Raw genomic sequence first — 23,828 nt, forward strand, 5'->3', positions numbered from 1 at the left:
TTTTTCTTTTCTTTCCTTTTCTTTTTTTCTTTCTCTTTCTTTCTCTCCTTTCTTCCTTCCTTCCTTTCTTTCTTTCTTTCTTTTTCTTTTCTTTCATTCATTCATTCTTTCTTTCTTTCTCTCTTTCTCTCTTTTTTTTTTTTCTTGATAGGGTCTCATTCGGTTGCCCAGGGTAGAGTGCACTGGTGCAATCACAGCTCACTGCATCCTTGAACTCCTGAGCTCAAGTGATCCTCCCACCTCGGCCTCCTAAGTAGCAGGGACTATAGGTGCATGCCACCATACCCAGCTACTTAAAACAATTTTTTTTAGAGACGAAGTCTTGTTGTGTTGCCCAGACTGGTCTTGAACTTCTGGGCTCAAGCTACACTTTCACTTTAGCTTCCCAAACTGCTAGGATTACAGGAGTGAGTTACCATGCCCAGCTGACAAACTTTTTCTTTTTCTTTTCTTTTTTTTTTTTTTTTTTTGAGACGGAGTCTTGCTCTGTCGCCCGGGCTGGAGTGCAGTGGCCGGATCTCAGCTCACTGCAAGCTCCGCCTCCCGGGTTTATGCCATTCTCCTGCCTCAGCCTCCAGAGCAGCTGGGACTACAGGCACCTGCCACCTCGCCCGGCTAGTTTTTTTGTATTTTTTAGTAGAGACGGGGTTTCACCATGTTAGCCAGGATGGTCTCGATCTCCTGACCTCGTGATCCGCCCGTCTCGGCCTCCCAAAGTGCTGGGATTACAGGCGTGAGCCACCGCGCCTGGCCGACAAACTTTTTCTTAAAGGGCCAAGTAATACGTATTTTAGGCTTGTGGGCCATATAATTGCTGCTATAACTACCCAACTGCCATTTTAGTGTGAAGCAGCCATAGACGAAACACAAATGTAAATTATGTTTAATATAAAATATGTAAGTTAATGGGCATGGCTGTAGTCTGATATTTTATTTAGAAAAGTAAGTAAAGTTTTACTTTATTTACTGATCTGCTGTCTGTACTTTGCTGACCCCTAAGTTAAAATATCTGAAAAATTTCACTTATCAGACAATTGGGCTTTTTGAAGAGTTTTGTCACTGTGGCATACCAAACAGAGAAAGTCCTGATTAATAAATACTGGTTGAAGAAATGAATAACTAAAAAAGCCATATTATTTCATGATTTCTTTTATCCCTTACAGATTCTTTAACAAACAGTGCCATCTATTGAAGAACTAAGAGGAAATACTTTTTCTGTATACTGAGTATTTATTACAGAGCACTTGAAAAAAATGACAATTATTGGTTCACTCATTCAACAAATACATATTTACCATCTATGTACCTAGCATTATACTTGGCACTGAACTGTATCAAACAGATAAGGTTTAGATGCTTATAGAGCTTACAGACAAGTGGGAGACTATATTATTGTAAGCACAATTGGAAGCTGCTGGGGTAGTATTTCCTACACCCCATCATATAAATATATATTACATTTTTAAAAATCCATTCATTCCTCTATGGACATTTGGACTGCTTCTGCCTCTTGGCTATTGTGATTAGTGCTGCAGTGAATATGAGTGTGCAAATATCTTCTTGAGATCCTGCTTTCCATGTTTCTTGTCTGTTTTTTTGAGATAGTTTAGCTCTTGTTGCCCAGGCTGGAGTGCAATGGCACAGTCTCTGCTCACTGCAACTTCTGCCTCTCAGGTTCAAGCAATTTTCCTGCCTCAGCCTCCTGAGCAGCTGGAATTACAGGTGCATACCACCATGCCCGGCTAATTTTTGTATTTTTAGTAGAGACGAGATTTCACCATGTTGGCCAAGCTGGTCTCAAACTCCTGACCTCAAGTGATCCACCCACCTTGGCCTCCTAAAGTGCTAGGATGACAGGCATGAGCCACCGTGCCTGGCCTGTTTTTGGATATACACCCAGGAGAGGGATTGTTGGATAATACTGTAATTCTATTTTTGGTTTTTAAGGACCCTCCATACTGTTTTCCATACCAACTGCATCATCTCACAGCCCACCAGCAGTGCACAAGCATTCCAATTTCTCCACATCCTTGCCAATACTTGTTATTGTTTGTTTATTGATAGTGGTCATCCTAATGGGTGTGAGGTAATATCTCATTGTGGTTTTGATTTGCACTTCTCTAATAGTGATGTTGAACATCTTTTCATATGCTTCTTGCCCACTTGTATATCTTCTGTGGAGAAATGTCTATTCAGATCCTTTGCCCAATTTTTAAATTGTTTTGTTGTTGTTGAGTTGTAAGAGTTCTCTTACATATTGTGGAAATCAATCCCTTATCAGACATATGATTGCAATTGTTTTCTTCCATTCCATAGGTTGCTTTTTCACTGTGTTGATTAATTCCTTTAACATGCAGAAGTTTTAAGTTTGATGTTATCCAACTTTTCCATTTTGCTTTTTTTGCTAAAATCCTTTTTGAGGACATTGGAAACCCAGGACAGTGAGGATTCAAGGAACTGAAATTCAGGAGAGATGATCCAAAAAGTTGAGCTTGACATTTGGTACCACATTTCAGCTCAGGACATCTGCTGATTTGTAATGTGGAAGCTGAGAGTTGATGAGGCTGGGGAGTAGAAAGCAGTAGCTGAGAGGTGGAAAAACCCATCAGGTTTGGCAGGCCCTGCTGAGCACCCCTGCAAAGCTATACCCTAGGACTGAGGTGATAACAGAAATAGATGAGCTCTCACAAAGACAGAAACCCAGTTTCAAATCAGAACAGTCCTAGACTGGGTTAAAGTAATCTGCCCCTACACTAATGGCCTTCCAGAACAAATAGTAATCCCCTCTGAAGAAAGATGACATCATTCAGAGCCTTAACTTATCTTTACAATTTTTCGTACATAAAGGTCAGGATGCACTAAAAAAATTATCAGCTATACCAGGAAATAAGGCCAAATGATGGAAAACCAAGAGAAAAAGAAACAAAACATGACAAAACAAAACATCACCAGAAAACAGAAAAGAAACCCACAGGAAATCCAGATATTGGAGTTACCAGAAAGTACTTCAGGCTTCTTGACATCCTATATTTACTGTAATTATTTTGTCATGTTGGTCAGGCTGGTCTTGAACTCCTGACCTCAGGTGATCCGTCTATCTTGGCCACCACAAATGCTGGGATTACAGGAGGCAGTCACTGTGCCCAGCCTAGATTACTGTTATATCTAATTCCCTGAATTCTGGTTGGACTGAGTGCTTAAGCCCTGTGCTTCCATGATGTTTACCACTTCGAAGTTATCTATTGACATAACTAAAATGTGTCAGGGACTGTGTATCAGGGACTGTGCAATGTGGGAACAAATCATGGTCCCTGATACCAAAGAGTGGATGGTCTGCATTAGGCTGAATAACAGGTGCCCAAAGATGTTCATGTCCTAATCCCTAGACCATGTGAATATGTTACCTTACATGTTTAAAATGACTTTGCAGATACGATTAAGGTAAGAATTTTGAGATAGGGAGATTATCCTGGATTATCTGTGTGAGCTTGATGTAATCACAAGGGTCATTATAAGAGGAAGGCAGGTGAATCAGTCAATAGTAGGAAGAAGTTCAAGTAATGCACAGAAGCTGAGAAAGGCAAAGAAACAGATTCTGAGTGTCCAAGAGGAACCAGCCCTACTAACACCCTTACTTTAGCCCAATGAGACTGATTTTGGCGTTCTGACCTCTAGAACTAGAAGATAATAAATTTGTACTCTTTTAACCACTAAGTTGGTGACAATCTGCTACAGCAGCAATAGGAAACTAATACATAACTTAATAGGGAAGATAACTATGTCAAATTATCTTCTGTGACAAATTACTAAGTGAAATATCTCTAGTGAGTTTCTATTGCAGGAAGAAGATTTTATTTATTTTAGATTTTATTTATTTTAAACTTTTAATTTAGGTTCAGGGGTACACGTAAAGGTTTGTTACATAGGTAAACTCATGTCATGGGGGTTTGTGGTACAGATTATTTCATCACCCAGGTATTAAGCCCTGTACCCAATAGTTATCTTTTCTGCTCTTCTCTCCATTCCCACCCTCCACCCTCAGTTAACCTCCAGTGTCTGTTGTTTCCTTCTTTGTGTTAATGAGCTTTCATCATTTAGCTCCCACTTATAAATGAGAATATGTGGTATTTGGTTTACTGTTCCTGTGTTAAGTTTGCCAAGGATAACAGCCCCAGCTCCATCCATGTTCCTGCAAAAGATAGGATCTCATTCTTTTTTATGGCTGTATAGTATTTCCATGGTGTATGTGTACCACATTTTAAAAACCCAATCTGTCATTCATGGGCATTTAGGTTGACTCCATGTCTTTGCTATTGTGAATAGTGCTGCAATGGGAAGACACATTCCCATGCATGTATCTTCATGGTAGAATGATTTACATTCTTCTGGGTAAAAATGCAGTAATGGGATTGCTGGGGTGAATAGCAGTTGGAAGAAGACTTTAAATGCAAATTAAGAAACAAATTCATGAAGAACTTAGCTATATAAGATATATTTAAAATATTTTGGTATGGAATAAACTGGTATTTAAGGTGTGGGTATATGGGGCTATATGTTAAAGGCAGGGATTCCTAGGAACTGGCAGGCAGACACCTTCTGTAGGCAGCTGTTCTAAAGTTCACAGAAGCTTTCAGAATAGCACAATATCGTCCATATGAAAAATTTCTCCTTCTATTTCCAAGCTTGCTTTTCAGAAAGTACTGTGTGAATGAAGAGTAGTAGAATGAAGAATATGTGACCACTTAAAATAATGATTTGCCTTCTGCAGACTAGGTCTAAGAAATACAGGATATTTATTTTTATAAATAATTTTCAGATAGCACTTTTCATTTAGTGAATGTGCTTTTCTATTTGGTATCTAATTTGTAATTCTCTAACAAAATTTGAAATTATAGGCTGTGGAAATTGATTTAAACATATTTAAGATCAAGGCAGACAATCCCTGAGTCTTTATTTATTTATTTATTTTTGAGGGGGCAGTCTTGCTCTGTTGCCCAGGCTGGAGTGCAGTGGCTCCGATGATTCTACTGCCTCAGCCTCCAGAGTAGCTGGGACTACAGGCAGGCACCACCATGGCCAGCTAATTTTTGCATTTTTAGTAGGGACAGGGTTTCACCACGTTGCCAGGCTGGTCTTGAACTCCTGACCTCAAGTGATCCACCCACCTCGGCCTCCCAAAGTATCGGGATTACAGGTGTGAGCCACCACACCGGGCCTTCTGAGATCTTTTAAAGATAAATCTATATTGATTCATAATAGCAACCTGGTACAGTATGTGGTTGGTATTGTTCTATGTACCTTATATGTAATAACTAATTTGGTCCTCTTAAGAATCCCACAAGGTGTTTACTAGTTTTATTTTATTTTCATTTTATAGATGGGGAAATTGAGGCAGAGGTTAAATTACATGACCCCAGATCACATGGTTAGTAAGAGGCAGAGCCAGGATTTGGATCTTGGCAATTTGGCAGTCAAAACTGTGCTTTTAATGATTACATGACATTGCCTCTTGCTACTAATCTATTAACTTTAATAGATTAGTGTATTTATAGATTCAAATTATTCTGACTTGTAAGTTCAATTTATCACAATGAGCTGCTGGGAGATTAATTATAGTGATTTAATGCAAATGTTAAGAATCCAGGAAAGTCAAACTCACGGTCACACAGAAAGTACAGGGAAAAAGTTTGTCAGCCATTAGACCTTAAGGATGCTTGTCATTTTCAATATTTTTTTCTTTCTTTCTTTCTGAAATGCCCACTAAGTCTGCCATAGGGCCAGAAATCAATTTTCTTACCTGTTTTATAGTTTCTGCATCTAGCCTCGTGCCTGGTACCCAGTGGGCACTCAATAAACATTTAACCCAGGGCAGATCCAATGACCTCAGAAGAATGCTCTTCAATAGACCTTTTGCCTACACTGATTAGTTCTTTTCGGTACTTTTTAAGATGACACGAGTAAAACCTTAATAAATTCTCATTGTTAAGGATTCAAAACATATACGTAGACATATCAAAACTTGAAAATCCTGTTACTCACCGACACATACTTTTCCCCCAGGTAACCACCGTCTTGTGATTTGTCTTCCTATGAATTTGTATACATATATGCACATACGCGTCTGTATAACTTAAAAACATAAATGTAATCACAAATACACATTGCTCTGCAACTGTCTTGTCTTGTGTCGGTTTTTCATGCCATTATAAATATATTTCATCTATTTTAGCAGCTCTTCAGTGATTTGTAGTATGGTGTATTAAGCTTTATGTAATTCACTTGTAATGGACATTTAGATAGTTGCCTATTAAAAACCACGTTGCTATAAACATTCTTGTGCAAATACATGTGTGCACGTAGAATTTTACACCGATCCCGATTCTCCAAAAATCCAAGTAGCGGGTGGGATCATTTTAGAATGCACTTCAATAGCGTTCTTCAACCCTCCTCGCGTTTTTAAAAGGACTGAGTGGAGACCCGGGGAGAGGTCGTGTTCGTAAAGTAACTCTTCCTCTCGCACAGCCGTCTTCACTAAAAAACAATCTGCACAGAACGTGCGGGAGAGCTGTAGGAACTCCTACGGTGGCGACAGGGAGGGAAACAGGCTTGTTGGAAGAATCGCCTGGTCAGCGTTGTCCTCGAGGATCACGCCTTCCTGTTAATTCCCCACCCCATCAATTCTACCCTTTTTAGGTTAGACTGAGGAGTAAGTTTCCCAGGTATTAAAAATCGTCTAGAGAGAGCAGGGCGAAATTAGAGCGCCGAAGTGGCTTGAGAAGCACAGCCACTCCGATGAACAGTGGCGAAGCCCAAGCCGGGTCGTAGTACGACCGCGGGCACTGCCTGCGCCACGGCTGCCGCCTTCGGCCACGGCGGAGGACTCGCTTTCCCAGCGGCCCCCGCGGTCGCAGGGGCAACGAGCCCGGCCGGCCCTCGCGAGCGGAGGCGGGGCCGGGGCCGGAAGTTACGTGCTGTGACAGTAGCTGGGGTGAGGCAGTTGTCGCCGCACGGGCGTTTTGGGGCTGTGTCTGTGGGAGGCGCCGGGGTGATGGCGGTGGAGACTCTGTCCCCGGACTGGGAGTTTGACCGCGTTGACGACGGCTCGCAGAGTAAGGGAGCAGCAGGGCGAGGGCTGCGGGTGGACGCTCCTCCGGCCCGCCGCTGTCCTGGGCAGCGCTCTGCGAGAGACGGCTGCACAGCCGTCTAGTGCGGGACACTTCAGAGCCCTTGGGGTGTGCGAGGGACGCGCTCCAGCGTTACTTTCGGGGTTGGGGTCCCAACCACGGCGGGTCAGGCTACCCGCTTAGGGCTCGGCGTATGAGGCGGGGGCTCTCTTGGGGAACCTGCAGTGCCCCGCGGGAAACGGCGTCCGCCTTCAGCTGCCCGGGGGCTTGGGCGGGGCGCGCCCGGGAGGCCCAGCGGCCTTGGGAGCCCAGGCTGCTTCTGTCTTTGGCCTCTTGGGGATTTCGCCAGACTCTCAGCGTTCAGCTCTGGAGGACGCTGATGTCTGGGTTCCTGTTTCGGTTTCCTGTTTTTCTTCTTTTCCTCCCAAATCAACTTTTGCAAGTTTGGGTGTCTTTCCCATTGCGTTGTTATAACCGTAGAAGGGAGCGAAAAAAGAACTTTTCACCCCGCGAAAATAAACACGTGAATGTCATTTTAACCTTTTCCAGGCCTTTTATATTATGCTAAGTGGTATTTTGCAGTGATTTTCTGTAGTTTCCATCACAGCTATAAAGGCTTCAAAAATTACAGCAAATCTTCACATTTTGCTTCACAAGATCAAATTTTCTGATTTTAACTTAGAAGTCCGTCCCGAAATAAATTCTGTTTTCTTGCAGTAAAATATTGGGGCCACATTAATTGTAGTGAAACTCTGCTTGAAGTAAATACAAGTTGGCAATCTGCTTCTTGTCTTTGGTGATAGTAATCTGTGTGAGTGATCTAAGATATCAGAGCATGCTGTTTGTGATTTTTTTTTCCTTATAGTTTTCCCAAAAGGTGGAACGTCGCTTTTAAAGATTACAGATGAATTTTGCTTAATTTTACAAAGAGAGACTAATGCCTGCAAAGTTAGATGAATTAGGTATTACAAGTCTCTCAGAGAAGAGTGAGCTACACCAGGATGGGTTGCAGTTTTCCACAAAACATTCTTGAGGTCAGGAGTTCAAGACGAGCCTGGCTAACGTGGTGAAACCCCGTCTCTACTAAAAATACAATAGCCTGGCGTGGTGGCGGTCGCCTGTAATTCCAGCTACTTGGGAGGCTGAGGCAGCGGAATCACTTGAACCCGGGAGGCGGAGGTTGCAGTGAGCCGAGATAGCGCCATTGCACTCCAGTCTGGGTGACAGTAAGATATTAGCTCCTATGCAGCATAAAAATTAATCTTGGAGGTAATGACAAATCTTTAATAATTTTTTTTTGTGGAGAGGATTCTGTATTTATTGTTATAAAGTGAACTGTACCTTGTCATATATGAAGTTTTATGGACAAAGGTGACGAACTGGAATCTTCAAAAAAAATGGGAATAGAGTTATGTTAATTGGGTTTAAATGGTTCAGCCTGGAGTAGAATGATCTGAATCACTCAACAGATACTTTCTACAACCAGTGACTGTGCTAGATGTTAGGGATACAAAGATAAAACAAGGAATGCAGTCTATTGACAAAGATGAGCATGTTAAGTAGGTTTTTGGAACTTTTAAAAAATTACCAGGTAGTTATTAAGTTTTGTTAATTTAACTTTCACCAATTTTACAACCGTTTATTATCAGCGAGGAACTTTTAATGTTATTTTAGGTTTTCTGTTGCCTGTTTGTGAATCCGTAAACATATTAAAGGAGTGATTTATTGGCGTGGTGTTTTTTTAGCATTGTCTTTTTTTTTTTTTTTAAGAGAAGGTCTCACTCTGTCGCCCAGTGCAGTGGCATCGTCATGGCTCACTGCAGCCTCAACCTGCTGGGCTCTCGTGATCTTCCTACCTCAGCCTCCCTAGTAGCTGGCTGATTTTTTCTTTTTTAATTGGGGTAGAGACAAGGTTTCGCCATGTTGCCCAGGCTGTTCTTGAATTCCTGGGCTCAAGCCACCCACCCGCCTTGGCCTCCCAAAGTGTTAGGGTGAGCCACCATGCCCGGTCTAGCATTGTCTTTAAGAACTCATTTGCTGGCCCAATGCAGCTTTGGTCATTTCCCGTGTAGTTGAGAATAAGACAACTATTAGGGGTTCTGAAAATCTAGGCAGTTTTGTATGTAAGCTGTAGGGAAGAGAACACCTCCTTATGCTTGGCTTTCATTAATTTTTGTTCTGTGACTCATATCTAGATTAATTGTTTTGCAAAATTGCCTAGATTAATGCTATAATAAGACAGAAACCTTAATGAACTAAATGGATTCACCGGATTTAGAACTTTATGTAGCTGAAGAATAAGGGAGAATGGGGGCTGGGTCTTTAATACAGTGTGAGTCAGAGCACACTTTATCTACTTGCTTCACATTGCTAATTTGAGGAGAGCAAATTTTTACCTTTTTTAGAAGACAAAGGTTGAATGAAGTTATATCCATAAAAGAAACTGAGTTGGAGTTGAATTTGTTACCTTTGGGAACAGGTAATGAATTTTTATGTGTAACGTGAAATACTTTCATGCATTTTGACGAATAGGCATCTTTTAAAATCCAGCTTGTTCCAGTGATTCCTTAAAGTTACCTATGAATGTGTTAATTCTGTGAAGAACAGCATAGTATTCTGTAGTTAAGCAGTGTTCTTTGCTGTTTTTTCCAACTTGATAATGACAGTTAAATAAGTTAACAGATATCTTGGTTAAATTTTAGACAGTATGGAAATAATATGCTCAATCAGATCTAAAACCTCCATTTAAAAATATTTAGGTGTATTATTAAACATTAGTGCATATAGAATTAAAACTACATTTTAAATGTTACTTCTGTGTCAGAATTTTTTTTTCACCTGCTTCAGGTCATGAATATTTGTTTTGCAGAAAGGTTTTTTGTGACTAAAAGATAGAATCAGGACATTGAGTTGTTTAAGGCACTTTTCAAATTGGTTCAAAGCCCTCTATTATGGGGTAGATGGGCTGGTGACTTTTTCATAATATGTTAGGGTTTTAAGGTAGTGTCTTTATAATGGTAACATTTACTGCTTTTAAAGTTATTTCATGTATAGAGAAGATTGAAAGCTGAATTATTGTTTAACTTTGAAACTTTATTTTCAGGAAGTCCAGACATTCCGGAGTAATTATTAACAATGCTTTGCGTGACTTTTGAGGTTATTTGAAGTAAATGTCCTGTAATTCATTACTTGTACTTATCACATACTGTTTTAAAATTTAAACTTAGAAATTCATGCCGAAGTCCAACTTAAGAATTACGGGAAATTTCTTGAGGAGTATACATCTCAACTGAGAAGAATTGAGGATGCTCTGGATGACTCAATTGGAGATGTTTGGGATTTCAATCTTGATCCTATAGCATTAAAGGTTTGATTTTTTAAAATATATGTATGTATTTTCTGGACATGGTATATCCTGAAAACATAATTTTTTAAAATGGAAAAAGTATTTGAAATCTAAGAACAAAATGAAAGTTGGAGAAAATTGTTGATTTCCTTTTCTCTAAGCCATGCAGTTGGTTTTTAAATGTGTGTGTGTTTTTTTAAGAATGACACAAACTCCAAGTCTTTTGAGCTTGCCTTTGATTTTCATTATTAAGAAAATGATGAGGGCTAGATAGAATATTCAGCCTTTGTTTTTTCTTAATTGAGGCTATTTTACATAGAGTGAAATGCACAGATACTCTTAATTTTGCCAAACACATGTAACTCATATCCCAATTAAGACAGAATATTTTCACCATTTCTGAAAAGTTCTCTCATGCTATATAGGAGATGTTAATATGTAATTTTTTAATGTATAAAATACGTCACTCTTTCCATTTTGAAATACTTTTTATCTTTAAAATTAGTTTGTTACCACTTGAATAATAACGTACATTTTATTGAGCACTTATGTATTAGACACTGTCCTAAGTCACACACTGACTTTTTATAACAACTTTCTTGAGAGATAATTCATATATCATACAATTCACTCATTTAAATTGTATAATTCCATTATTTTTAGTGCAACCATCCCAACAGTCAACGTTAGAACATTCTCACGCCCCCGAAAAGAAATCATGTACTTTGGTAATCAACCCCCTAGTTCATGCCGTGGCATACCTGCCCTAGGCAGCCACCAATCTGCTTTTTATCTCTGTTTGTCTCCTCTGTATACTTCATATAAATGAAATCATACAATGTGTACTCCTTTGTTGCTGGCTTCTTTAACTTAATGTTTTCAAGGCTCATCTGTGTTGTCACATGTTTTAGTACTTTCTCTTTTTGCTATTGCTGAATAATATTCCATTGTAAGGAATGGGTAACCACATTTCATTTATCCATTCATCAGTTGATAGACGTTGGAATTTTTCTACTATTTGGCTATTATGAATAATGCTGCTATGAGCATTTGGGTACATGGTTTTATGTAGACATATATATGTATATTATATATAAAATGTATATATACATTATGTGTATATTTTATACATATGTATATATGGGAGTGGAAATCCTGGATTATGTGGTAACTATGTTTAACTTTTTGAGGAGCTGCCAGAATGTTTTCCAATATGGCTATACCATTTTACATTACTACCAGCACTGCATGAGGGTTCCAGTTTTTCTATATCCTTGCCAGCTTTTATTGTCTTGATTATATTCTTCCTTGTGAATGTGATAGCTCATTGTGGTTTTGATTTGCATTTCTGATGGCTAATAATGTTGAGCATCTTTTCATGTGCTTATGGCCATGTGTCTGTTTTCTTTGGAGAAATGTGTGTTCACATCCTTTGCCCATTTTTAAATTGGGTTATCTTTTTAGTATTGCATTATATGACAAGTATTGACTTTTAATTCCCACAACAATCCTATAAAGTAGATATAATGTCATCTGCATTTGTAAATGAGAAAACTCAGGCATAGAAAAGTTAAGTAACTTAGTGGAGTAAGTGACACATTTAGTTAAATGATGAATATTAGGCAGCTTGGCTCCAGAGCCTGTGCCTTTATCCAGTACCCTAAACTGCCTCACAAATACTTTATATATTTGTAAACTGAAATTACTTTCCTTTGACTTCTTTCTTGCAGGCTGGATAGACCTAGTCTTACTTTAAAAATCTTTCCCCCAAATTTGTAATTGTCTCTTTTTGTTCTTCAACACTTCTATGAGAATCCTTGTATGTAAGTTATAGGAACTCTATGAGGAAACTGTCATTCTCAACCTGTACTGTCTCTGAGGGTAGTAAGTTTCATACCTCTGTCACTTGCCATACAGTAATACTTGCTGATTTTTTAAGGAGATGCTGTTCGGCTTTCTCGCCATTAAGTAATACTTGTTGATTTTTTTTAAAGACTTGCTCTTGGGCTTTAAGGGCCTCTTCTAGATAGGATTATAAAATCTGTTTTTTGTCTCAATTCTCAGATTTTATAAAAGGGTGAAATCATCTCTTAGTTTTTATCTTTCTCCTACAGAAGCATTCTAATCTTTCCAATTTTATTATCTGACAGACTCCGTCTCCCTAGTTGCTTTCTTTGAAACCTCTGTTTAAGTTCTATTATTGGGCAGTTGTTTAATTGTTTTTACTATACAAGGTTCTTAGTATTTTGGGAAAAACCACAAACTCTGATAAAATATCTGTAAACAAAAATTACAACCTAATGAGAAAGGGTGTATAATAACTTACTTGCATAAATAGTTAATTGTTAGTATGTAACCAGAAGGGAGATCTAAGATTTCACTTAATAAAGAGATCACATATAGTCGATGATCAGGAAGAGGTGGAAATTGAATGGGCTTTAGGAGTGAACTCCACACAGTATTTTAAGTGTTTCTGAGCATGGATTTATACAAGAAAATACATTTTTTCTGTCTTGTTTCATTCTTAATTTATTTTGACTCTTTAGTTACAATATCTTATTAAATTTGTGGCTGCATAGACAATTAAAAAATGATGAGAGGTTTTTCCCCATGATCATAACTAATGGAGTTTAATGATGTTACTGTTACCTTATTACCTTGCATTTTCTTGTACTGCACTCATAAGCAGCCACCTTATGCTCCATAGGACAACTAGAGTTGTCGCAGCATGATTGGGTCATGGTGGGCCATTTCTTATGTGTTGTCTAATGAGATTGTTTTGGATGAAGTAGTTGATATGGTGCTAATGTTGAGTACAGGATCTAACACAATTTAAGTCGAATAAAGCTAGTCTGAATTTGTGTATTTAAAATTTCGGTTATTTTTCAAATTGAAAAGAAATGTTCTTTTCCTTTGTTTCTGTAGCTTTTGCCTTATGAACAGTCTTCTCTTTTGGAACTCATAAAGACTGAAAACAAGGTACAGAATCCTAAATCTAAAAAGTTATTTAAAAAATGTTTTAGTTATCTGTTACAGTTTACTTTTTATTTTGTTTTTACTCATGAAACTAGGTCTTAAACAAAGTCATCACTGTTTATGCTGCACTTTGTTGTGAAATCAAGAAATTAAAATATGAGGTAATTATTTGAATTCTTNTGAAAGTTGGAGAAAATTGTTGATTTCCTTTTCTCTAAGCCATGCAGTTGGTTTTTAAATGTGTGTGTGTTTTTTTAAGAATGACACAAACTCCAAGTCTTTTGAGCTTGCCTTTGATTTTCATTATTAAGAAAATGATGAGGGCTAGATAGAATATTCAGCCTTTGTTTTTTCTTAATTGAGGCTATTTTACATAGAGTGAAATGCACAGATACTCTTAATTTTGCCAAACACATGTAACTCATATCCCAATTAAGACAGAATATTTTCACCATTTCTGAAAAGTTCTCTCATGCTATATAGGAGATGTTAATATGTAATTTTTTAATGTATAAAATACGTCACTCTTTCCATTTTGAAATACTTTTATCTTTAAAATTAGTTTGTTACCACTTGAATAATAACGTACATTTTATTGAGCACTTATGTATTAGACACTGTCCTAAGTCACACACTGACTTTTATAACAACTTTCTTGAGAGATAATTCATATATCATACAATTCACTCATTTAAATTGTATAATTCCATTATTTTAGTGCAACCATCCCAACAGTCAACGTTAGAACATTCTCACGCCCCGAAAAGAAATCATGTACTTTGGTAATCAACCCCTAGTTCATGCCGTGGCATACCTGCCCTAGGCAGCCACCAATCTGCTTTTATCTCTGTTTGTCTCCTCTGTATACTTCATATAAATGAAATCATACAATGTGTACTCCTTTGTTGCTGGCTTCTTTAACTTAATGTTTTCAAGGCTCATCTGTGTTGTCACATGTTTTAGTACTTTCTCTTTTGCTATTGCTGAATAATATTCCATTGTAAGGAATGGGTAACCACATTTCATTTATCCATTCATCAGTTGATAGACGTTGGAATTTTCTACTATTTGGCTATTATGAATAATGCTGCTATGAGCATTTGGGTACATGGTTTTATGTAGACATATATATGTATATTATATATAAAATGTATATATACATTATGTGTATATTTTATACATATGTATATATGGGAGTGGAAATCCTGGATTATGTGGTAACTATGTTTAACTTTTGAGGAGCTGCCAGAATGTTTTCCAATATGGCTATACCATTTTACATTACTACCAGCACTGCATGAGGGTTCCAGTTTTCTATATCCTTGCCAGCTTTTATTGTCTTGATTATATTCTTCCTTGTGAATGTGATAGCTCATTGTGGTTTTGATTTGCATTTCTGATGGCTAATAATGTTGAGCATCTTTTCATGTGCTTATGGCCATGTGTCTGTTTTCTTTGGAGAAATGTGTGTTCACATCCTTTGCCCATTTTAAATTGGGTTATCTTTTAGTATTGCATTATATGACAAGTATTGACTTTTAATTCCCACAACAATCCTATAAAGTAGATATAATGTCATCTGCATTTGTAAATGAGAAAACTCAGGCATAGAAAAGTTAAGTAACTTAGTGGAGTAAGTGACACATTTAGTTAAATGATGAATATTAGGCAGCTTGGCTCCAGAGCCTGTGCCTTTATCCAGTACCCTAAACTGCCTCACAAATACTTTATATATTTGTAAACTGAAATTACTTTCCTTTGACTTCTTTCTTGCAGGCTGGATAGACCTAGTCTTACTTTAAAATCTTTCCCCAAATTTGTAATTGTCTCTTTTGTTCTTCAACACTTCTATGAGAATCCTTGTATGTAAGTTATAGGAACTCTATGAGGAAACTGTCATTCTCAACCTGTACTGTCTCTGAGGGTAGTAAGTTTCATACCTCTGTCACTTGCCATACAGTAATACTTGCTGATTTTTTAAGGAGATGCTGTTCGGCTTTCTCGCCATTAAGTAATACTTGTTGATTTTTTTTAAAGACTTGCTCTTGGGCTTTAAGGGCCTCTTCTAGATAGGATTATAAAATCTGTTTTTTGTCTCAATTCTCAGATTTTATAAAAGGGTGAAATCATCTCTTAGTTTTATCTTTCTCCTACAGAAGCATTCTAATCTTTCCAATTTTATTATCTGACAGACTCCGTCTCCCTAGTTGCTTTCTTTGAAACCTCTGTTTAAGTTCTATTATTGGGCAGTTGTTTAATTGTTTTACTATACAAGGTTCTTAGTATTTTGGGAAAACCACAAACTCTGATAAAATATCTGTAAACAAAATTACAACCTAATGAGAAAGGGTGTATAATAACTTACTTGCATAAATAGTTAATTGTTAGTATGTAACCAGAAGGGAGATCTAAGATTTCACTTAATAAAGAGATCACATATAGTCGATGATCAGGAAGAGGTGGAAATTGAATGGGCTTTAGGAGTGAACTCCACACAGTATTTTAAGTGTTTCTGAGCATGGATTTATACAAGAAAATACATTTTTTCTGTCTTGTTTCATTCTTAATTTATTTTGACTCTTTAGTTACAATATCTTATTAAATTTGTGGCTGCATAGACAATTAAAAAATGATGAGAGGTTTTCCCCATGATCATAACTAATGGAGTTTAATGATGTTACTGTTACCTTATTACCTTGCATTTTCTTGTACTGCACTCATAAGCAGCCACCTTATGCTCCATAGGACAACTAGAGTTGTCGCAGCATGATTGGGTCATGGTGGGCCATTTCTTATGTGTTGTCTAATGAGATTGTTTTGGATGAAGTAGTTGATATGGTGCTAATGTTGAGTACAGGATCTAACACAATTTAAGTCGAATAAAGCTAGTCTGAATTTGTGTATTTAAAATTTCGGTTATTTTCAAATTGAAAAGAAATGTTCTTTTCCTTTGTTTCTGTAGCTTTTGCCTTATGAACAGTCTTCTCTTTTGGAACTCATAAAGACTGAAAACAAGGTACAGAATCCTAAATCTAAAAGTTATTTAAAAAATGTTTTAGTTATCTGTTACAGTTTACTTTTATTTTGTTTTACTCATGAAACTAGGTCTTAAACAAAGTCATCACTGTTTATGCTGCACTTTGTTGTGAAATCAAGAAATTAAAATATGAGGTAATTATTTGAATTCTTGTCTTAAAACTTTAAAAACAGATCATTTAGAAGTAAGTATGTGTTTATATATGTACAGTGTGCAATAAATATTGAATGTTGAATGAATTATTTATTTAGCATAATACTAATACTACCATTCATTGAGTACTTAGTATGTACAAAACGCCAGGCTAACACTGTAACCCTTATAGTAACCCCAGGAGGTAGGTGAGACATTGATGAGGAAACTGAGGCTTAAAGAGAGGGTTACTTGCATAACATCTTACTGGTAGTCAACAGTTTGAATCTAAGTTTACAAACCTCCAAAGTTTGTGTTACCTGCCATATATACTGGCTATCTAGAGAAAACGGATTTTTTTTTCTTAAAATGCATTTAGTTTTGTGTTTCCTTACCCAAGAACCGTTAAAAGCCTGGTAGAAGTTGTCAAACTTCATATTTTATTCTCTTGCTTTTTGATACCATGTGGTTGCTCTTTATTTCCCATGAACTAATGGGAGGATGTGGGACAGTGAGGGTGGTCAGGTAAGATGAAGTAAAGGCTAAAGGAATCAGGATATCACTTTGAGTATCAGTAATATTTTTGTTACTCTAAAGATAAATTGAATTGCTTTATAAGCAGGTTTTGAATTTAAATGAATTTGAATTTAAATGAATTTGAATTTAAATTGAATTTAAATGAATTTGAATTTAAATGATGTAGCCCTCTGTTTATGACTGAATATATATAACAGATCTAAGAGCAACATAGAGGGGGGGAGGGGCGGAGGGATGTGCCATTGCGGAGTTTACTACCTGATACTACAATGCCTGAGTTGATGGGTGCGACCGCGCTCGCTGGGTGCAGCACACCAACCATGGCATCAAGTATGACATATGTAACAAACCTGCACGTTATGCACATGTACCACTAGAACTTAAAGCTATACACTACAAAAATAAATAAATGAGAAATAAATAACTAAATAAAAGAGAGAACATACGGAATTTGGCAACAAAACAGTCCTTTAAAACTTATTTTAATTTCTCTTAAAAACAGGCTGAAACTAAATTTTACATGGTCTCTTGTCTTTATGGAGAAAGGAGGTAAGTTAAAATTCAAAAATTATAATGTGATGCTCGCGTCGGCTGTTTTCCTTTTTTGATATCGAAATGAACAAAAAGTTAACACAATTTTAGGACTACTATGATTATCAGTAATAATGTGAGAAGAATAGTGGTCTTTTTTGTTCGGTATCGTTTGGTAAACAGTAAAAAATCTGATGAAGCAGCATCAAATTCTGGGTGGTATCTTTGTACTTTATGAAGTATTATAGCTAGATGAGAATTTTCCCTTGAATTCCATTAAACTAGTGAGTGCAGCATACTTCTAATTATTTGATTAAGAATCTGTCTCATTTTTATTAGTACAAGATGTTCGATGGGAAAAACATCCGCTTTTCCCCTTTTTTTGGTATTGATTGAAGTTTAAATAAAAAAAGTGAAATATGACTTACATCATGTTGCCCTTTACAGCTACAAATGGCCAGCCATGGTGGGAAGGTGATTGCCAAATTCAAATGGGGAGATTTATTCATTCTTACAGGTAACTGATTTTACTTTCTACTGAGCTTTTACTTTGAAAAGTTTGAGTAAATTACACAACATGTAAAAGTTCTGAAACCTTCAAATACTAAAGATGGGTACTCTGAGGATAAGACACTTAATTAGCATTGGATTATAGTTTAGGAGAGCATAACTCCTAAAAGATTTCCAAATATTTTAGAGGAAAAGCTATCAAAATAAGATTCTTTGTATATATTCATTTATGGATGACTTGTCACCATGCCTTTTAAAATAATTTAAACTTTGTACCCACTGGAAAAGACGAATTGTATCAGGAAAAGTTGTTAACGGAGAGGAGAGAATTAAGCTGTTACTATTACATGAGCAATGATGAAGTTGTTTAGAGTGGTAGCCCTGGGTGCTTCTCACAGCTTGTTTCAGTTTAGGTAGCTTTTCATCGCTGCCAGCTTTTAATGATTGTAGGTCCTTTGGTTTACTTTTATCAAAATAATAAAATAGCTTCTATTTCCTCCTCTCTTTATGATAAAATAATGCATGTACAATGTGAAAAGCAAAATTGAAGCTAAAGAAAAAATACTCATAGTCCCACCTCCATTCTGGTTGTTGAGTACAAGATTTGATACATTTCATCAAATTAGGCATGCTAACATACTGTTCAAATCTTTTATATCTTTACTACTTTTTTTGATCTAATTGAGAGCATTTTGTTCATATTATGATGCGTGTTATTCAGGGTCCTGTCTAGAAAACTTCATGCAAAGTATTTCAAAAGATATAGTTTGGAGGATACAAAGTAGCAGATATGTAAGATGAATAAGTCTAGAGATGTAATGTACAACATGAGGACTACAGGTAATAAAAGTACCATATATGGCATTCATGCTGAGTAGATTTTAGCTGCTTTTGCCACCAAAAAAGTGGGTTAGCTATGTGAGATGATGGATTTGTTCATGCACTTTACTATAGTAACCTTTTTATTATCGGTATGCATCCCATAACATGTTGTATACCTTAAATATATACAATAAAATTTATTTAAATAAGAAAAGAGGGGATTCAATATAGAGAATTGGTTACCCAGGAGCTGGAGGACAAAGAAAATAGTGAGGTAGTCCAAAGGAAATGGATACCTCCTTTACATCCAGGGAACAAAAAGGAAAAAGATTGGGATTGCCAGGATCTGGGAGCTTGGAGAAGAAGCCTCATAAAACTGATGCCCATGCCTCTGAGGAGGTGGCACTGCCTAGCTGCTGCTGGCTTCTTTTCCATCAAGGTGTCTAAAAAATGTAGTTGGTAAGGTCCCAGAAAATGTGGAAACTTTGCATTTTTCATTTTTAGGATATTTTATTCATTGTGTACAAGTTTAGAATTGTTAATCATTCCTGGTAAATTGAATCTATTATCATCATTTGTGACCTTCCTTAGCTATGTTCATGATTACGTGTATATGATTATGTATATGTATTTTACATACATAGCAATTTACTAGACTGATGCTAATCAAGTCTGTTTTGTCTGATAATAATGCTGCCCTGGCTCTGTTTTAGTTAACGTTTTCTTGATTTATCTTTTTCCATTCTGGCAGCCCTTCAGTGTCATGTTTTAGTTGGGTTTATTTAAAACTACATATATCTGAATTTTGCTTTTTTAATGCAGTCTGACAATACCTGTTTTTTAATTGCTTAATTTATTCTATTTGTAGGTTTATCTTATATAGTCTGTATATATATCTGGGCTTGTTTCTGCCTTTTTACTTTGTTCTTCCTATTTGTCCTGCATTTTCTGTTCTTTGCTTTTATTAAAGTTTTAGAAGTTTAATAGGACATGTAAAACTGTAGCTATTTAAAATAAAATGCATTATTTATTTGAATTTTAAAATGCTTTACATCATTTTAGATCTCACAGCTGCATAAAATTCCATTTTAAATATTCAGCAAATATGTTTTGTGAGCCTAGTATATGCTAGAAACCGTTATTGGTGCGGGTGATATAGCAGTGCACAACACCAACAGAAATTCCTGTTCTCATAGAGCTTAAAATTTAGATCAGCATAGTTTTAATTAGGTTTTAAATACTTCAGATACACACTATTTCTGTAGGTTTAAAAGTCGAGAGCTTCTGAAACGGATTTTCAGAAAGTGTAAGGTATGTTAGATACGAACTAATTATTTAATGACAAACGTATCCCTAGGATAAGTGATACAACATTTCACTTGCTGTGTGCCAAGCCTGCTTATACATACAGGTGATCAATGTTTGAAGTTGTTTTACAGTGACTTCTGGAAACCCCTTCCTGCCATCGTTGTACTTTCTATACTGGTGGCTTTTGAGCTCCTTCATTCATTCAGGTGTTTATTCATGTAATAGGATAGAAATTTATTGAGAAGCAGGTGAGTGTTAGTCACTATGCTAGGCAGTGGATATCAAAGAAGGAATGAGACAGCACCTATCATTTAGGAGTTATATGAGTAACTACAATATTAGACATGAGATAGTAGTATGAATGAAATGCAGTGGGAATAAAGAGATAGGAACGACCTTGGAATGCAGGAGGTGAGTTAAGTGTTGATTGCTTGAGGGATGCTTGAACTTGTCTGGGTTTTGGTTAACTGGAGGCTTTATTGGAAAACTGTTTTGTTTTTATTAGAGTTGTTACTGTAAATTTCAGTAAAAAATGGTGAGATTTAAAAAACAACTTTGTAATATATACCCACCTTGTCATTTCAGGAACTGTCTTGTTTTGTTACGAGGTGCTATGAAGTGGTGATGAACATAGTCCACCAGTTGGCTGCCCTCTATATCAGTAACAAGTAATGGATTTTAGAAATATTTTTGCTTTTATAATAGAGATGCAGAAAATGTTCTTTCTAAAATTAATGACTTGAAGTAGTTTTTCTTTCATTCAGCATTCGTTGAACACTTATATTTCAAACAGTACTTGATGTGTATAATGCATAGGTTAGTAAGACGCAATTTCCACCATGGTGAACGAACCCATTGTCTGTCTGAATGAGAGTGTGTACAGAACAATCTTAAAGAAATTTGACCATATAGAGGAAGGCTAACATGGAATTAGTACATGTTCTGTGTTCTCTCTCTTTATTCCTTTCCTCTTTACACGAATGGTTGCCTGACTCTAATGGAGTCACTTGAGACTTTTCTTAGACTACAGAATCTTGAGGGTTGGACCTAGGGAATCTACATTGAAGAAATTTTGTGAGTAGTTCTAATGATTTTAAATATACCCAGTAAAATATACCTTAAATATACACTGTAAAATTTATTTAAATTAAAAAAGAGGGGATTTAATATGGAGAATTGGTTACACGGGAGTTGGAGGGCTGAAAGGACAAAGAGAACAATGAGGTCATCCAGAGGAAATAGATGCCACCTCTCCATCCAGAAAACAGAAGGGAAAAGATTGAGGTTACCAGAATCTGGGAGCTTGGAGAAGAAGCCTCATGGAATTGGTGCTAATGCCTCTGAGGAGGTGGTACCGCCTGGCTGCTGCTGGACCGTTGCCCTAAATCAAGAAAAATGATCACATTTTCATAGAGCCCTTGTAGTTTTACTGCAAAATAATATCTCACATTTGATTGGTTCTTTATTCCTAAATTTTTTTTCCATACTTACAATTTAATTAATACAGTAACTTTGTTTAGCTCTACGACTAGGGATTATTAATGATGAGAAGAGATAACAGACCTGGAAGAGACAGCAAGAGTCCCTAGCAATTTTGGCACTGTTCTTTTGGTCACCAGCACATTCATTTTTCTTACTATACCATGCTTCCTAGTAACTCTTTATACTGGAGTGTTAACTGTTTCTTATTCTCCCATTTTCCACCTCAGTTAGGTATTTATGTTCTGTCTTTTCACTGAAGCTCTCATGGCAGGAGAGAATGAGAGTATAGCTCCCCCACCCTCTGCAGTACCTGATGGATAGTTCTAGGAAGACTCCCCCTCATCCAACCCCTGCCCTAGAAGGATGAAATTTATTTGAATTTTGTGTTTAAATTTAAAATATGCATTCTATCTTGTGGAATATCTGTATGTGCTTTAATATTATAAGTACTGTTTAAAACTTGTTGAGCAAAATGAGTAGGATGTAGAAGTGAATTTTCTTTGATTTTGACTTTGGTATAATTCTAGTAGTATACACTGTTTTCAGTAGGGATGAGGACTCAAACAAACCCAAGTGAAGAGAGAACTGATTCCTAAAGGCCAGTTTGGATAGAATAACAAAAATTATAGTTGGTAATTGAGAAATTCTAATAGTTTAGAAAGATATGAATACCACTTTTAATATTTCTCTACCTCTATCCCAAGATACATCATTTGGGTTTAAATGGGTAAGGTTCTTCATAGGTCACCTATCATCATAGCCCTACCCATGAGTGGGATATAGGCAAGAATACTATTAGGGTGGTGCAAAAATTATTGCTGTTTTTTAATCACAGTTACTTTTGCACCACCCTAATAGTATGCACAAGGTAGTTCTCTTCTTGGGAAAGTGGATTTGACGTTCTTTAAATTTTAAATGACTAGAGCCTTAATAAAGATAAATATTAAAATTCCAAGATCATCTGCTCCTGTGAGTATTTGAAATAAGAATAAACTGACAAAAAGGAAAGTTTTTTTTTTTTTTAAACTTGGTGGTTATTTTATTATAGGATTGCACCCAAAATTATAGAGACAACTGGAGTTCATTTTCAGGTAAAAGACATTTAACTTGACTTGTAAAACTGTAATTTTTACTATATTTTACTTTGGAGTTTGTATGGTTGGAGAGTATGACACTCATAACAACACTCTTAAAGGGGTGTACGTGTGTGTGTGTGTGTGTATGTGTGTGTGTGTGTGTGTTTGCATTTGTTCTCTTTCATCTGTGAAGTTGATGAGTCATTATTAACCATTATCAGTGTAACTTCGTTTTTCCCAGTAGTGCCTTAATGCAGATTCCCTAAATGATCTCTTTGGACAATGAAATGAATCTGCAGTATTGCAATTAAGGATGAAATTTTGTTCATCTTAAAAAGAGAAAAGTGTTCTCTGTTTAAGACTAAAAGACTAGTAGTCCTTTCTGAGGATCCAACCTGTAGCTGAATAAACTGATTTACCCACTGCTTTTACTAATTCAGTAATTAGCCCAAATGATTTTACTTTAAACGTCTACATGAGGCTTAACTTCTAACTAGTGACTAAATGATAATCATTAAAGGTTTTTTGACAGACTATGTATGAGCACTTGGGAGAACTGCTAACAGTTTTGCTCACCCTGGATGAAATTATTGATAATCATATCACACTGAAAGACCACTGGACTATGTACAAAAGGTACACCAATTAAAATATTTTAAAATGGTCTCTTACTTTGGTTAATGTATTTGTGTTAGTAAAAAGGAAACAAATATAAATAATACAGATTTTCTAAAAGAGCTGGGGATTGATATTTAGAAGGAGCTCATATCAAATATTTTTATGAATATAGTAACCGTTCTTTAATTTCACATGAGTTTGTTGGGACAAGTATACATCTGTATAACGCATCCTAATTCTTATAGTAGTAGAAAGTTAATTTGCCTAGCTTAGGACTCAGATTTATTTTTTTGCTTGGGTTCCATTCAGGTGACAGTTTTTCTTTCTTT

At 36.5% G+C, this 23,828-nt stretch overlaps 1 protein-coding gene and 1 long non-coding RNA gene across 2 annotated transcripts in view; both read left to right on the top strand.

The window, feature by feature from the left end:
* Nucleotides 1–6,982: 6,982 nt before the first annotated feature.
* Nucleotides 6,983–23,828, top strand: part of WASHC4 (WASH complex subunit 4) — a 65,550-nt gene continuing 48,704 nt past the window's right edge. Inside the window, 12 exon segments of the mRNA XM_017895298.1 lie at nucleotides 6,983–7,109; nucleotides 10,352–10,491; nucleotides 13,396–13,449; nucleotides 13,542–13,607; nucleotides 16,409–16,462; nucleotides 17,655–17,701; nucleotides 17,795–17,910; nucleotides 18,131–18,184; nucleotides 18,187–18,200; nucleotides 20,909–20,991; nucleotides 22,854–22,896; nucleotides 23,414–23,517. Of these exon segments, the coding sequence (XP_017750787.1) occupies nucleotides 7,049–7,109; nucleotides 10,352–10,491; nucleotides 13,396–13,449; nucleotides 13,542–13,607; nucleotides 16,409–16,462; nucleotides 17,655–17,701; nucleotides 17,795–17,910; nucleotides 18,131–18,184; nucleotides 18,187–18,200; nucleotides 20,909–20,991; nucleotides 22,854–22,896; nucleotides 23,414–23,517 (836 nt within the window). The 5' untranslated portion in view covers nucleotides 6,983–7,048.
* Nucleotides 16,407–17,696, top strand: LOC108544276 (uncharacterized). The gene is made up of 3 exons (XR_001889786.1): nucleotides 16,407–16,462; nucleotides 16,552–16,617; nucleotides 17,655–17,696. It is a non-coding gene; the product is annotated as an uncharacterized LOC108544276 (long non-coding RNA).

Source organism: Rhinopithecus bieti, unplaced genomic scaffold (genome assembly GCF_001698545.2).
Source record: "Rhinopithecus bieti isolate Rb0 unplaced genomic scaffold, ASM169854v2 scaffold_24306, whole genome shotgun sequence".
In the NCBI taxonomy this organism is placed as follows: domain Eukaryota; kingdom Metazoa; phylum Chordata; class Mammalia; order Primates; family Cercopithecidae; genus Rhinopithecus; species Rhinopithecus bieti.